Source organism: Sturnus vulgaris, chromosome 2, assembly GCF_052056855.1.
Source record: "Sturnus vulgaris isolate bStuVul1 chromosome 2, bStuVul1.hap1, whole genome shotgun sequence".
In the NCBI taxonomy this organism is placed as follows: domain Eukaryota; kingdom Metazoa; phylum Chordata; class Aves; order Passeriformes; family Sturnidae; genus Sturnus; species Sturnus vulgaris.
In genome coordinates, this window is record NC_142244.1 from 32,752,769 (window position 1) to 32,767,661 (window position 14,893).

At 37.0% G+C, this 14,893-nt stretch overlaps 1 protein-coding gene across 4 annotated transcripts in view; it reads left to right on the forward strand.

Moving 5' to 3' along the window:
* Window positions 1-14,658, forward strand: part of PRMT8 (protein arginine methyltransferase 8) — a 57,019-nt gene extending 42,361 nt beyond the window's left edge. For all 4 annotated transcript variants that reach the window (XM_014891542.2, XM_088159141.1, XM_088159140.1 and 1 more), the window contains 6 exons: window positions 681-823; window positions 1,205-1,292; window positions 4,378-4,493; window positions 8,988-9,138; window positions 11,304-11,425; window positions 13,208-14,658. In XM_014891542.2, the coding sequence (XP_014747028.1) occupies window positions 681-823; window positions 1,205-1,292; window positions 4,378-4,493; window positions 8,988-9,138; window positions 11,304-11,425; window positions 13,208-13,291 (704 nt within the window). In that variant the 3' untranslated portion in view covers window positions 13,292-14,658. The remainder of the gene's footprint in view (window positions 1-680; window positions 824-1,204; window positions 1,293-4,377; window positions 4,494-8,987; window positions 9,139-11,303; window positions 11,426-13,207) is intronic.
* The last annotated feature ends 235 nt before the right edge of the window (window positions 14,659-14,893 follow it).

Genomic DNA, 14,893 nt, shown 5'->3' on the forward strand with positions numbered 1-14,893 from the left:
TGGAAAGTCCAATATTCACCTTATTCCTAAATTTCAAGTGCATCTGTTACCTTGTCAAGGAAGAATCCAAAACCATGAGATTTTATCCACTGCAACAAATAATATAAACAGCAGAGAAATGCACACTGAAAATTATTTAGTACAAGCTGAAAATATATTTGTAAATAGGATTTTTTTTTTTTTTTAAGCAGGAATGATTGGTGACTTGTGTAGTGGTCCTAAAACAAAATTATTCTTTACAACTGAACTAAATATGGCCCAGCATTTAAACATTAGTCTGTAAACCTGCAGGGATGCTTAAAAGCTTCTAAGTGGATTCTTTGTCTTACTTGGTCAATGATCTAGAAATCTGCCAAATTGCAAAGGGCATTGTAAAATGAGAACATACAGGTAAGGCCTGTTTTTCTGTTGTTTTTAGACATGGTGGGGTTTTTTGTTTGACCTTTGGATTTTGGGTTGTGTTTTTTCCTTTTATACTGATGCTAAAAATTCTATTTATTCTACTTACTCGGAATAGTTTTTTAAAAGTGTGAAATGCATTGAGTGGCATGGAGTCATGCCTTATCAACAGGCATTCAAGAAGAGAATCATATTGAAAAGGTCAGCCTGACATTCACCAATAAGGATCTTAGTCAGGTGTTTTATTATGTGAAACGTATTTCTTTGGATTCTCTTTTCAGTAATCACAATATTTAAAGGTAAAGTGGAAGAAGTTGAATTACCTGTGGATCAAGTAGACATCATCATCAGCGAGTGGATGGGTTACTGTCTGTTCTATGAGTCAATGTTAAACACAGTCATCTTCGCACGAGACAAGTGGCTGGTAGGTGCTCTGCACGTCGTGCTCCTTGCTGGAGCAATCACCATTTATTTCCTGACTACAAGCTTTCCCTTCCCTACTGTGCCATACCAAGACACGGTCACATCTCCAAGTGCCATTTCTTAGGCTTTAACGAGGAGATAACGAAGGGAACCTCAGTGAAAGAGCTTTGCTTTTGATTAAGTGCTGGCTGGTGAAGTTTGCGTAGACACTGTCTAATGACATTGCCACTGCTGCAAGGTTAAAGCTGGTGTGACAATCTGAAGGAAAACAATAAAGGCATGCAAGGGGTGCTTGTCTGGTTTTTGTATGTGCAGTTCAAAATGTGATGTCTTTGTCAGGTGAATAGATTACGAGATCCATTTCCCCACAATTCATCAACAGAAACCTGGAGGGCTAATGTTTCCAGACCGAGCTGCTTTGTACGTGGTAGCAATTGAAGACAGACAGTACAAGGACTTCAAAATTCACTGTGAGTAAGCACCTGCCAGTAACACTTTTCTGTGGCTATTTCCCTAAAATCTTTCATTTCCAGTAGCCCACTGTAACCTCTTTGCAGGCCAGAATTCCAATATAAATGTGAACTCTGAGAAAATGTTGATAAATTCAGGAAATTTGCAATAATTTGAAATGCGCAAAGGAGCGATGCATGTATGAATTGATGAAGACTTTGCCTGGAGTTACCTTAATACCTGTAGCTATATTTAAAATGTGGATTATAGGAGATTTCGTTTTGTTGTTGTTTTGATAAATATATAATCCACCATAACAGCCACAAAACCCAGTAATATTCTTTTGCCAATCAGGTCCTTATTTTTGTTTTTAATATAACAAAAACATAAAATCAGTAAGATGTGAATTAATTGTACACGTGAAGAAATAAACCTTAAAAGACTATATCTCCACGATGGCTTCTCCATGGTCAAGAAGAAAAAACTCCACAACATGTAATACTTTTCTTAAAACATTTTATGCAAGAATTTTTAAATTAAAAATAAAGACCAGAAATCTAAATTTTACTTATATGTTAAAAAAGGGTTCTAATTTCGTGTTTTTAAATACCTCATAGATGCATAAAATTTACTTTTCCTTTGCTTTTAAAATGCTGGGAGAGTTTCCTTGAAGTATTATCAAATAACTGGTGCTATTAGTGACATCTACAAGTGACCTAGTCCAGGCTCCTGCTGTGATCAAATGAACAAGTTTTACATTATTTCATTCTTCTTTTCCTTTCAACGTTTTTTGATTTTATTTATTTTTCAGAGCTGGGCAATTTCATTTAAAAGTATTTGCCATTATGAAGAAAAATAAAATCACAAAATTTCTAAGCAGATTTATTAAACAAAGATACATGTCAAAGTTTGGGTTGTTTGGTCAGACAGCCTTTAAATTAAAATGCCTAACTCCTCATTCTTTGACTCTCACCTCCTTCCAGAAAAGAAGGCTTGGTGTTTCTCTAGTCAAATTCAGTGCTAATACACAGAACTGCCAGTTTGTCAAAATTGCTATTTTGGGTCAAAAGCGAGCCCAGTGCAATGGGGTGGTGATAAGAAGTCTCTGTAGGTGCCAGGAAGGATTATATCTCCTCCTCAAGCACAGCTTAGATTTTTCTCCTTGGCTGTGTGATGACCTTGACAGTTAAACTCCTTACAAAATGTACAGATTCAAATGGATGTATGAGGCATCCATTCTGTAAAGGAATCAGAGCCATTTTGGCCTAAAATCTTCCACTTTGCTTTTGAACTCCATCCTTTCTAGACCTTGAGTCTTTTTCTTTTCTCACAGACAATACATCTGTTTTCAAATTGCTCCGTTTTTTGTCATTTGAAAAAAATGTTTCAAGTAATTTTTTCCCCTTGTAAAATGTTGTTTTCCTTCAAGACACTTTCTGATTTCACCTCTGATTTCCCTTCCCCCCTTTCCTTATATACCTCTGTGTCTTTAGTTATTTCTGTCTCACTATCTATCTGCACCACCATCTTGTCTCTCCTTTCCATTTATAAATCCTTGATGGTGTCTCCTTACATTTCAGTTTTTCATCTTTTTCTCTCTTAAGGATGATAGAGTCTTGCGTTCATATGAGATATGTGGCTGAGCATTTTAAAGGGCATTCAAGAACCATTATATTGATTAAGAAATAATGCAATATGAGTTTTTGAAAAAAATCTAACTTCTGATTTTTCTAACTGAAGATTAATGCCACAGTCAGTTATTCTGATTTACTTCAAAATGTAAAACATATAATTTTATTTTTTACCTCCCGTGACAGCTCTCTGCCTAAGACAGATTGGGGTACATATTTCAAAGCTATCCCATATAAACTGAAGGGCAGTAAATTATAGAGGCCTCAAGAATAAATAAAAAATTAATAAATTGTTTCTTCAGGGCTTCCTAGTTAATATTTTCTGAGTAATCACATAAAAACATATGATTTTTATAAATGTAATCTGAAGTTCTCACATACTCAAGATCCCTGAAACAAAAGCTTCAGCACCCCTGAAATGCTGAGAAATTCACAACCCAATAAAGAGATATCAAAGACTCATTCATGTCCATGTTTTTATCCAACTTAGGAATATGCTGATTTTTCTATCACATTACATTTTCAGTAATTCTCCTCTGGAAACACCAGTAGTTCAAATACTATACTCTGAAAAAAAGAGATATTTCAAACATGCTCATAAATGTGTTTATCTGTTTACTTTGGTTTTTGTTCAAGCTATTTTTTAAAATACTCCCAGTATTCAGTTTAGATTTTGAAGAGAAACACTGAATGGACCTTGACTAACATGCTTCATAAGACTAAGATTTCTCTTGTTTGAAGGTTCTTCTTTTCACTTTGTTAATCAACCTTAAAAGCAAAGCCAGTGTACTTTTCCATTTTTCAATGTTTTCATTTTGTGCAAAAAATCCTCAGCATGATAGGAAGCATTTATTGGAACATTCAGAAGAACAATTCAAATACAGCGGATTGGCATAACTTTAAAATCTTTTCAAAGTGAACCTTTTGCTTTTCTGTCATGATGTATGTGCGGATTAAAACTTGGAGCTGCAACTATTGAAACATACCTGCAAATCTACTCCTGCCAGTAATTTACTCACTGAAACTAAAACTACTTAAATAATCAAAAGAGCATGTAAACTGCCGATCTATGGGAGGGGGAAAAAAAGTATTAAGCAGAACGAATAGGAAAGGGTAGATCCCTAACAGCTATTCCCACCACTCAGTCTGACACACCAGATGATTTTGGGCAACAATCACGATTGTCTAAAGCCACGAAAATCATTGACAAATCTCATATAATACAGTTTTATAGATACCAAAATATAACGTTCACTTGTTCAAAGATGCACATTGAGGGCTTATTTTGCCACAACTGCATTATCTGTGTAATAGCAATGATGGCATACACAGCTGGGGCAAGGAGCAAACAGCTGAAGGAGACACCTAAAAATTAGGGGGTGGTAGAAATTCTTTCAAAAGAAAAATGCTTTGAGAAGCAAAAAATATTTTCTGTTATGGCTGCTAACCTTGACAAATCCATTTGCATTGACAGGGTGGGAGAATGTGTACGGCTTTGACATGACCTGTATTAGGGATGTTGCCATGAAGGAGCCCTTGGTGGACATAGTAGATCCAAAGCAAGTGGTGACCAATGCCTGCTTAATAAAGGTTTGGTAATTCTGAATATACCTAATTATGAATGTTTACACCTAACTGTAAGGTTCTTTTGGGACCTGATGCTTATGTTTTGCTACTATCTTTATGTGCTTTGAACCAGCTTCAAAAGCCATTATCACAAAATGCTGTCACACTAAGAAGGAAAATTGTGCAGTTTTCAATTTGCCAGTTCTTGCATGTTTCACATGCTCAATACTGTTACCTGACCTGGGCATGAACACTGATACCTTGATTTCTTATGGATTTCCCAAAAGCAAAATGCTCCTTGTGTCTCTACTCATCTGGTTGCATCTGCAGGCTGTAACTCAGGATTCTTACAAATTTTACATGTACAAATACTGGATGAAGAGGGACTTGATATATTTAGATACGAATTTGAATTGCCCTGCCTTTTTTGTAAATAAAGGTTGGAAATTACTGATTGAATACTGCTGAGGAGAAGGGGTAAATGATACTGTTTGCAGTAAGAAAGTCTGAAGTATCAGTTCTGAATTGATGATGAAATAAATAATTAACTCCAGAACATGTGATCAGAATTTGAACTCAATTTATTTCTCTAACTTCCTAATTCTTAGCCTTATATAGAATGTTACTGCTCTCTCTCAGCCCCAACATCTGCACCCACAGGTTAACAGGTACACTGCTCTACATATGAGACAGAAAGGTCACTAATCCCTGTTCACAGTATTATGTTAGCAATGAAGGAACTGCCTGCAGGAACGCTTGAAAGCTCTAAAATTCCCTTTAGGTGAAGGAATCCTCCTCATGTGGGACAACTGTCATGAGCAAGGCTGTGTGCATCAATAGTAGTGGTAGTACCAGCTCCATGAATCCAAGAGCTCATTTATCCCAAAGAGTCAGTTCTAACTTTTCCCTTTCACTTTTTGCCAGTAACAAACACAGCAATAAATACTCCCATATGCAAAAGGGAAAGCCATGTCTCCAGTCTGCAAAACCTTTACTGAAAGCAGCAAAAAGGAACAGAACTCTGGATGAGTATGTATGCATGCACAGTCCATCTGCACTGAGGGGAACGCAAGATGGCTGTGCCTGAAAACAGCCTCAGCCAGAGCAATTTAAAATTGCAGCACACACAAAAGAAACAGCTATTTAGACTATGAAATATGTCCAGAGAGAAAGAGATCAGGAAGCAAAATGGGTTGGCTGCTCTGGAATAAAAAACTGCATGCCCTTAATTGAAGTGCAAATCCAACGCTTTATTTAGAAGATCTTTGAAAGTAATTTGGTAAATTTAAGATGACAGACAACAATTTTCAAAGTGTTCCTATTCAGGTTTTATATTTAGTTTTGACATCTTTTGTCCATAAATTGAATGGTGCTGTACCACGCAGAGGCACTGTGAGAGCAAAGCAGGTAATAAGTACACAAGCACAAATCACCCTCCATTCCAGAATCAGTCACTAATCTCACAAGCTGATCACTAGGAAAAATTTTCAATGAAAAACATGAAGGAGTGAGGTTTAGGTTCAAGATAGTCATATAGAAGCAGGAAAAACAGACTCTGTAGAGTTATATACTTTTAAATTTAATTTACTTTTGCACATGGTTTATTTATATAAAATGCATTTCTTTTGTCCTGAAAATATTTGTGAATTCAGAGAACAATATTAGCCTAAGAAAACATTTGAGAATAAACAAAGCCATAATGTTTAATTATTCAAATGTTTTATTACAGCACTTTTGGATAGCACAGCTTGTTCATATTAGATTCACAGAGGGATTTTTAGGGTTGTGTTCAACTCAAAGCCAGCCAATTTAGCCTACCAGATGAGACTGAGTTCTCTCTACATTAGTCAGTGGATGGACCAAGTCACTAGATACATTCCTCAGAGGCCAGTCAGAGTCTTGTGCTTCTGCAGTTATTTCAATTCCCAGTTTAGATGCTCTGAATGGTTCTACATAATCAGCAAAATAAGACATCAACTGTGTGTGCTGTGTAGCCATGGCACTTATCTGACATGTTGGAGACTTGAGTAAAATTTCCTCTTTTTTAACTCCTCAGAAATTGGACGTAACCCAAGTCCTGAATGCTTTAAGGAACTTCAGGCACTAGGGGTGGTGCATGCAGGGAATGCAGCATCCTCTCTGCTGTGAGAGCCATTCTTTTTTGCATGATCTCTTAAGTATATCTGAGGGGCACAGGAATTGTCCTGGCAAATAGGAGTCCCCTGTTTAACGTCCATACCAAATCAGACAGGGAGAGTAGTGAGAGGAAAGCATATTCAAACCACAGAATCAATAAGTGAACTCAGGAGTAAGTGCACAGGTGTCCTGCTGGGGGCCTACTGCTTTCAGTAACACTGCCAAAAAACATGGAAAAGTTTGTTTCATACTTAGTTATGTTTTCTTCTCTGATCCCAAACAAACAAAACCTGAAAGAACTCCACCAAACCAAGGCATCCAATGAGATTTACATGTCTAGCTTATTTCCATGCTCACAGAATCCTAGCTGAGCAGCCTGATTGGGAAGGAGATCAGGGAAGAGGTGCCATGGCACTCTAGAAGCAACCTTACCTCCAATTTGTGTCGTTTGTCTCCTGTACAGTTAGCTGTAATGAGTGTGCCATTTTATGTAAGAATATATAGGTGCCAGAGTACAATTCAAAGAGATCACCAAAACTAGACTTGGCCATTCTCAGAATTATATTAATTGATAAAAAAGCCCCCACTTTTGTCTCCTACCTTGCATTGTAAAAAAGCTGTGTTTCTTTCCTTAAAAATGGACTGCAGAAGTGACCAACAGTTTATTCAGGACATCTGTTTAATATTTTTGAGAAATTTCTACTGACTTCTCTAATGAAAATATTTCCTAGTGCTTTTGATTCCGCTTTACCCTGCACAGCCAACACAGCTCAGAGAGAGGGAGCTAGTTTCCTTTTATGTGCCTTACCACTAGACTTAAGTCCCAACTTCCCCATAGTGAGATTACTAAAAAGACACCAAAAATTACAGAAGTCTGCAGCTATCACCCATCAGTCCAGTTTAGCTTGATAAAGTAAATTTTGCAGGCTGCTATGGAACTCTGCCAGGAGACCTCAGAAGTTCTCATTCCTACCATGTTGTTTGCTTACCCTCTTTTGAGGGGGAAAGAACAGAAATGTTTGAAGGTTGTTGCAGTTTTAAATGACCAATTACATGCATAGGTCACTGATAAACACTAGTGCCACAGGATGTCATTGCAATGCAGTAGAATAATTTTCATTATGGTTAAGTTATTCTTGAGCAATAATGTTAACCAGACAGACCAAAACTATGGCTTGCTTAAATCATCTCCCTGTAAGTTTTCTAAGTCTCAGAAACACAAATGTGGTCCATGCAAAGACCTTATTTCAGTAACTGAAATATGGCTGCATCTTTCTATGCTTCTTTTTGAAGTCTTACCTTAGATTACTGAAGGCAATTTCTACAAGAGCCTTCAAATGTGCCCTAAAAGAGCCCTCTAATGGGCAGTCCAGACTCTGTTCTCCATTTTTGCAGTGCAAGTCGTAAGAAATGCTGGTGACATCAGAGACACAATTCCTGACTCCAGCTGGTAGAGTAGAGAAAATCTGGGTTTCTGCCAACAAAAATTCTGCTTCCCTGTATGCATGAGCAGTAAGGGTACCAGAGCAATGAGAATGAGCAATGAAGGTACCAGAAAGTGCATAGGAAATATTTCCCACAGCATTAGAATAGTACTTCAGACTTACCATCCTCCCCATCATTACTACGAGGTTTGGAAACAGCCCGGATAAAAGCAGTACCTAGCTGGGAAAATCAGATTCATCTGAAAAACACAGTTTAAGCCTTGAAGAGTGAGACTTAAATATTGATGGAAATAAGCAATCCTGGAGACTACATTGTCGCTTCCAACTACTGCAATCAAGTCATAGCACGACTGACATAATTTGTTTCTTGTACAGGAATAAGATCCCTGTGCTCACTGTTTGGAATCAGTTACCTGACACAGGACTAGAAAGCATCATCATCAAAAAGCAGGCCCCTCTTGTGCCTCAAATGTTTTGACTGCTTGACACAGTCAAATCACTTTCCTTTCCAGAGATGCAAAAACAAACAAGTTTATTTTTATTACAAAGCCCACCTCTGTCATCTTTCCTTATGCTGAAAGCCCCTGATGATGAAAGGTCTTTGAACTGGACCAATATCTCCATTTCAACATCTACCTGTATTTATGAGAGCACCTTTTTACCCTGATTTTCCCCAGCTCCTAGAGCCCTTCCCTGCCATTCCCAAGAGCACACGCTTTTCAGTGAGTGTCCTCTCTGTCAGCTTAGTCAGATAACTGGATCATTTGCTCATTAATTGACACATTAGAGTATATCTCTGATTTCTCACAGTGTTAAAAGGCTGCCAGTTGTCTTTGTGCCTGATCATTAAATGAAACACTAAAATACCTCATTTAACACTTAGCAGAGAGTCACAGGCATCGGCGTGTAAATGTCTTTTTCTTTCTCCTCAAAACAGGAAGTAGATATATATACAGTGAAGACTGAAGAACTGGAATTTACTTCTGCATTCTGCCTCCAAATTCAGCGCAATGATTACATTCATGCTTTGGTCACCTATTTTAATATTGAATTTACGAAGTGCCACAAGAAGATGGGATTTTCTACAGGTAATCTGTATTTCTTTTCATTTCATTTCTGTTGCTATCCATCTATCAGTGCTGCTGGTTAGATGGTACAAGAAGGTTTACTATACCACGTTTGAATTTCAGTGATAAAACTATTGTAATTTTGGGGATGGTGAGCAGGATGGGGAAAGGACAACTGCTTAAACTGCTTATAGGAATTCTCTGGAAACTGAGGCATAATTTCACAATGGTTATCAAGCTTAGAGCTCAGCAGGAATTACAGCCTGTGAATTTATGTCCCTCACAAGTCATATCTAAATCCTGGGTCAAGTTTCTCGGATTAGACAGAGAATTATTGGCTCAGAGAGAGATAGCAGCTCTGCTATCCCCAAATCCAAAACTCAACAAAGCTTGCCCCAGCGTCTAGAACAAAACTACCATTTTTTCCAAGCTATAAAAACACACATACTGATTATGTGAGTCATCTCTAACAACCCAGATGTGAAACCCTAACTTGCCTTGGTGAGCAGATATTTAAAGGAATAACTTCTTTCCCTTAAGGCATCATTTACCAGACTGAATAAACCAGTCTTGAAATAAATGCAAAAACCTCATCCTGTAGACAGCCTATTTGTAGACAGGAGGGTCAAGTGTTTCTCTGCCTCTGTTGAGTTTATCATGATAATGTAGGTGCAGAAGAATTACTCCATAAAAGGTTGTTTGGCCATCAGCTGCTGAAGGTCACCACTCTCTAAAAGACTGGTAACGATTCTCACATGGTGTCTGTTGGCAAAGCTGCACTGAATTCAGTAAAATACACCAGTTTGTAGGACATATCCAAATGTCACTTCATTGATATGTACTTTTATAAGTGTGTGATTTGGGGTGGATTTGGAGACCTGAGCCTGCATTACACACACCCTCACCATGTTCTTGGCACACAAGTTTGCAGTTATGTCAGGCTTTTCTAGGGAATGTGGCCCTGCACAGGGGCCCTGCATGTGCACAACTACGTGGGTGTGTACAAGGCAGCAGTTATGATTTAGCATTTAAATTCAATTTCATTTTGGTCTAACATGTTTTCAGTTTGAAATTTTATGCAGCCATGTCCAAATAGTAAACAGTCTGGATCTGAACTCCTACAAGAAGATATCTCATGTAACAATTGTGATTAACAGTCATTAAAACCGTCTGGATAGACATAGACAGAAATTATCTAGTAAAATCCTTTTCCTTTCGAAGATACCAATTTGCCAGAACAGTTTCTGAAAAATATTGGTTTATATTGGTCTTTTGATTCTAGAATTTTAGAAAACAGTTAAAAATTCCTGCCCTGCCAGTTTTTTTTAAAAACATCAGTATTTCCCCAGTCACAAAAAATTTTCAAAACCAAGTAACTTTTTTGAAATATTGATGTTGAAATAAAATAAAATTATTATTTTATTGAACAAAAATGATACAATGTTAGTAATGATACACTGCAGTGACCTCATGTGACTGGGGGATACAAATAGAAGAAAAATAAACTTATCAGAGGATTTATTTTACCAGGTTAGGAAATCTTTGAGGTCCTACATCTAGAAGTAAATTAAAAGCTTGAAATAGCAAAGGGTCATCAAAGTGATTCTGCTAAGTAAGACTAGAAATTAATTTTGACCAGTTTCCATCTCTGGCAAATTGCCCAAAATGCCTTTTAATAGTCTCAAAAGAGATCGAGGTGCAAGTGCCTTTTCATCCGCTCAATCCTTCTGGAAACTATAAAATTTGCTGGTTTGGGATCACTAGCCAAGTATTTCGTCTGCAACGTTGTGATTAATATTCTTGATGAACCTCTCCTTCATGCTGTTGTATCATTGTTTTTCGAACTAATTTAGACTTCTGAAATTCAAAGCACTTTGTGGTAAAGATTTTCCCATTTTGAACACATGTGGGTTGAAAGAAAAGCATAAAAATGTGCCTATCTTGCCCTGTAACCCCCTTTGTGGAATCCTTCTTACTGGGTGTGATTCACATCTGACATATTCCAGTAAAAATTAGAAGACAACCCACAGACAGCCAGTAGAATTGCGTTGTAAAGTACATTTGCATATAGTACATAAAGCATTCTATGAAAAGAAAGGATTTTTCCCAATTGTTTCCAAGTCATAATATGATTTGCAAAGCATTTAAGAAATTTCAATAACTGATACCCATATATATATTTTCAGCACCTGATGCTCCTTATACTCACTGGAAGCAAACTGTGTTCTACTTGGAGGACTATTTAACTGTGAGAAGAGGAGAAGAAATTTATGGGACTATATCCATGAAACCAAATGCAAAAAATGTGGTAAGTCAGCATCCCTGATCCTAATTCCACCTCTACTGATCACAAACTGTGATCAGCAATAAAGAAAATGCATAGGAGTAAAACAGTGAGAGCGCTAAAGGCATTGAAGTTTATTAGTTAGAACTTCAGTCACAGCTTCACCAAAGCTGATGACAGCAATGATAAAGCAGTGCTAATGTTAAGAAGTCAGCCTGCAAGCAGGCTGGCATGGCAAAGGAGAAAGGATTCAAATACATCACTGAGTCAGCTGCCCTCTGCAATCAGCTTGCCTCACTTTTTGTGATGCAAGCAGGCAAGAGGTTTTTCATACTGTTGCTGAAATCAGTGGAAAGATCCCTTCTGCCCACACAAGATGATCAAGAGTCAGTACTTCAGTTCCACATCTATGGGAACTGAGTGATTTGCCACTCGGTGCCCAAGGACAGTCCAACAGGAAATTAAGGAACACATTTCAGAGGAATGCTTGTATGAACTCACTGATCAAATCTACTCAAACTCACTAATTGAGTGAAAGGGTTGTTTAGAAATTGTGTCATTCCATAGGAAATACAGATGCTTTATTTAAGACTAAAGATAAAGCATGATGGATATCACACTACCATGACTGCTGAAAACTTCCTCAGGTTCTCTGCTATGGGCTGAATCCCCCTAGTGCTTTTTTTAAGTGGTAAGGAGACTGTGAGACAGCCTGTGGGTGGATAGAACAAGCTATGAGAATTATAACTTCAGGGGGAAACACTGGACCATTTTCTGCCAAAAATCTTGAGCAGTATCTCTTCATTTTCTATTACAGTAAACAGTTAAAATAACCCAGTTATCCATCTATGCAGTTGTTGTAATTGTTGAAAAATTGCATTTGTTAACTTCAGCAAATCTTAACATGTCATTGTCTTCCCTTTTTGCACTGCTTTTCCATTTTCATACCAAACACAGATTGGATATGGTAGTGCTGATACAGAGGGGAAAACAAACACAAAATAAACTTGGCATTAAAACAAACATATTCACCCCTGAAGCTACTTGCTGCAAGAGGAAAATAATCTGTTTCCCCACCCTTATGTTGTCCTAGGGGGACCAGAATATTTTCTTTTGGGTTAAATGTTATCAGTTTTCTTTCAGGGGAAAAATGAATAACATATCTCAAATTTGTTCGCACAGCAGTATGAATGCAGATTTAGGTGCTAAAATTAATGTGCTCTTGATAGTTGTCATAAGAAAGAGATACCATCTTGGTTCAAAAGGATTTGCTAGTCCTTTGTTCTTCTGAAACATGAAGTTTTTCAAAAGCTTGCATGGACACAACTTCCTTCTGTAGGGCTGTGTAGTGTCTCTTCCCTAAAAATGTGTCATTATAAGATAAAAAAATGACTAAGGGCTTCTGTACAATGGGAAGTTTGCTGGATCTAATCTGGAACAACCCCTAGTGGGAAAGCCCTTTAGCCTAAATTAAGAGCATCTCAATGGGGGACACCCTTCAAAAATTTTCATAGGATACATATGATAGCAGCATTTCAGAAGCTTCCTGAACCAGGAAGTAACCAGGACTTTAAATCCACCTCAGGAAGAGTATAGAAATATGACCTAAGCACAGATTGTATGGTGAATGCTATTACACATCTTACAGCCTGCTTTCTCAGTGTTAAGACCATTTAAAAACAAGAAGATAGAAACCACCACAGGAATCTCTTGAATCTGTTGGTCTTTTCAAACCCAACAATGATAACTGAATTAACACACTAAACGTACGTCTTCCTTACATGTTGCATTTAAATCTTTTTACAGCGTGACCTGGATTTCACCGTAGACTTGGATTTTAAAGGACAGCTATGTGAAATGTCAGTATCTAATGACTACAAAATGCGTTAGCAAGAAACCTTTCACAGAGATGAAAAGGAGAATTTTATCAAGTCTTGAACTGCTGAGCTTCAAGCTAGGAACAACTGTTCACAAGATTATTATATTAAATACTAGAATGTTTACTCTGATGGAGGGTGGTAACCTGATCTTTCTTGCAGATAGTACAGGGGGCTGGGATCCCACTGTGAATGTACAGTATACAGAACTGTAGCTTTTGTTAAACATAGGAAAAAAAATAAGCAACAGTCTTGAGTGTTCTGGTTCATATTAGGATGGCAGAAGATGCATATACAAATTGTATTACTTACTGTGAATTTCTGGTTCTTCCAAGCTTTGCATGTTAAAAGATGATTAGGGCAGTTTTCTCACTATGAAAGACTACTACAGCACATTACTGTGATAGTATTACTGGACTTATATTCAATATAAATGAATATATATATTGTACATGAGGAAAAAGTCATTTCATAATAGGAATTTGTTTTGTGATTATTTAATTCTCATTATGCAGTTATGGAAAGATAATGATGTTACCTCTGGCACTACTCTAGGCAGTGATATATTCCATTAACTGTCCAATGTTACAGCTTTGGTAAATATTCCATGCAAAGTGTAGATAAGAGCTGGGCATTTACAGGAAGTTCAACAACTATATTTTTGAATGTCCTCTGAAAATGTGGACCATTAGTTTTGAAATTCACCTTCACAACTGGATGTCTGTCAGAGCTTTAAACAACATTAGCTTTTTATCCTTGAAAATATTCTGTGGTGAGTTTTTATAGCTGGATTTTGCATGAGACTTTCAGAAATCAGACACCTAGTATTTAAATGTGATGAATGCAAAGTCTCTGAAATGGTGGATAATTCATGCTTCTTGGCCATGCCATATTTCAGTTCTTTGCAAAATTCTTAATACAAAATAATTTTTTAAAAATAGGAATTAGTGCTACCTTTTGGTGATGTTTTAGATAAGTTTTAAATTGCAAATACTATTCTCAAGAGTGCAGTAATTTGCAGGAGCAAGTCAATGTCTTTAAAAAAAAATGTCGATGGCTTCTGATATTACTAAGATATCTGTAGCTTTCCCATCCCTTTGAGTCCCTTGTTTTTTGAACAAATTCTCCTGCTTATTGTTAAAATATTAAGTGCTTATAATTCCTCATATGTATGTATCAGATCTTTTTACTATATGAATGTGGGCCATTTAATCACATGTAATTCATCAACAACTGCATCACCAGTCCTATCTAGACATTTTCCAGTCTGTCTGGCATTAGGCCCTAAATCATGTTCTATCTTGCACTGGATAAGATTGACTAGTTTTTTGCCTAAAAATATTTTTAATCACCTGCAAATAAAGCATACTTGAAGATGCATTTTGCCAGTATTTGTCAACTTCTCGCTTTTTAGAAACCTATTTATCTTGATTTTCCTTCCACAGAAACTGTACAGTGCATCCACTTTCTTATGGTCTAAAGAATATGGTCTAGGGATTCTATCAAGTGGGATCTATGTGGAGTGAAATTAAACTGTAATTCAGCAGTAAAAGATACTGTTTGCAATTTAGTTCATCACTGTGGTTTAAAGCTTCTTTCATATTTTTGGGTTGAG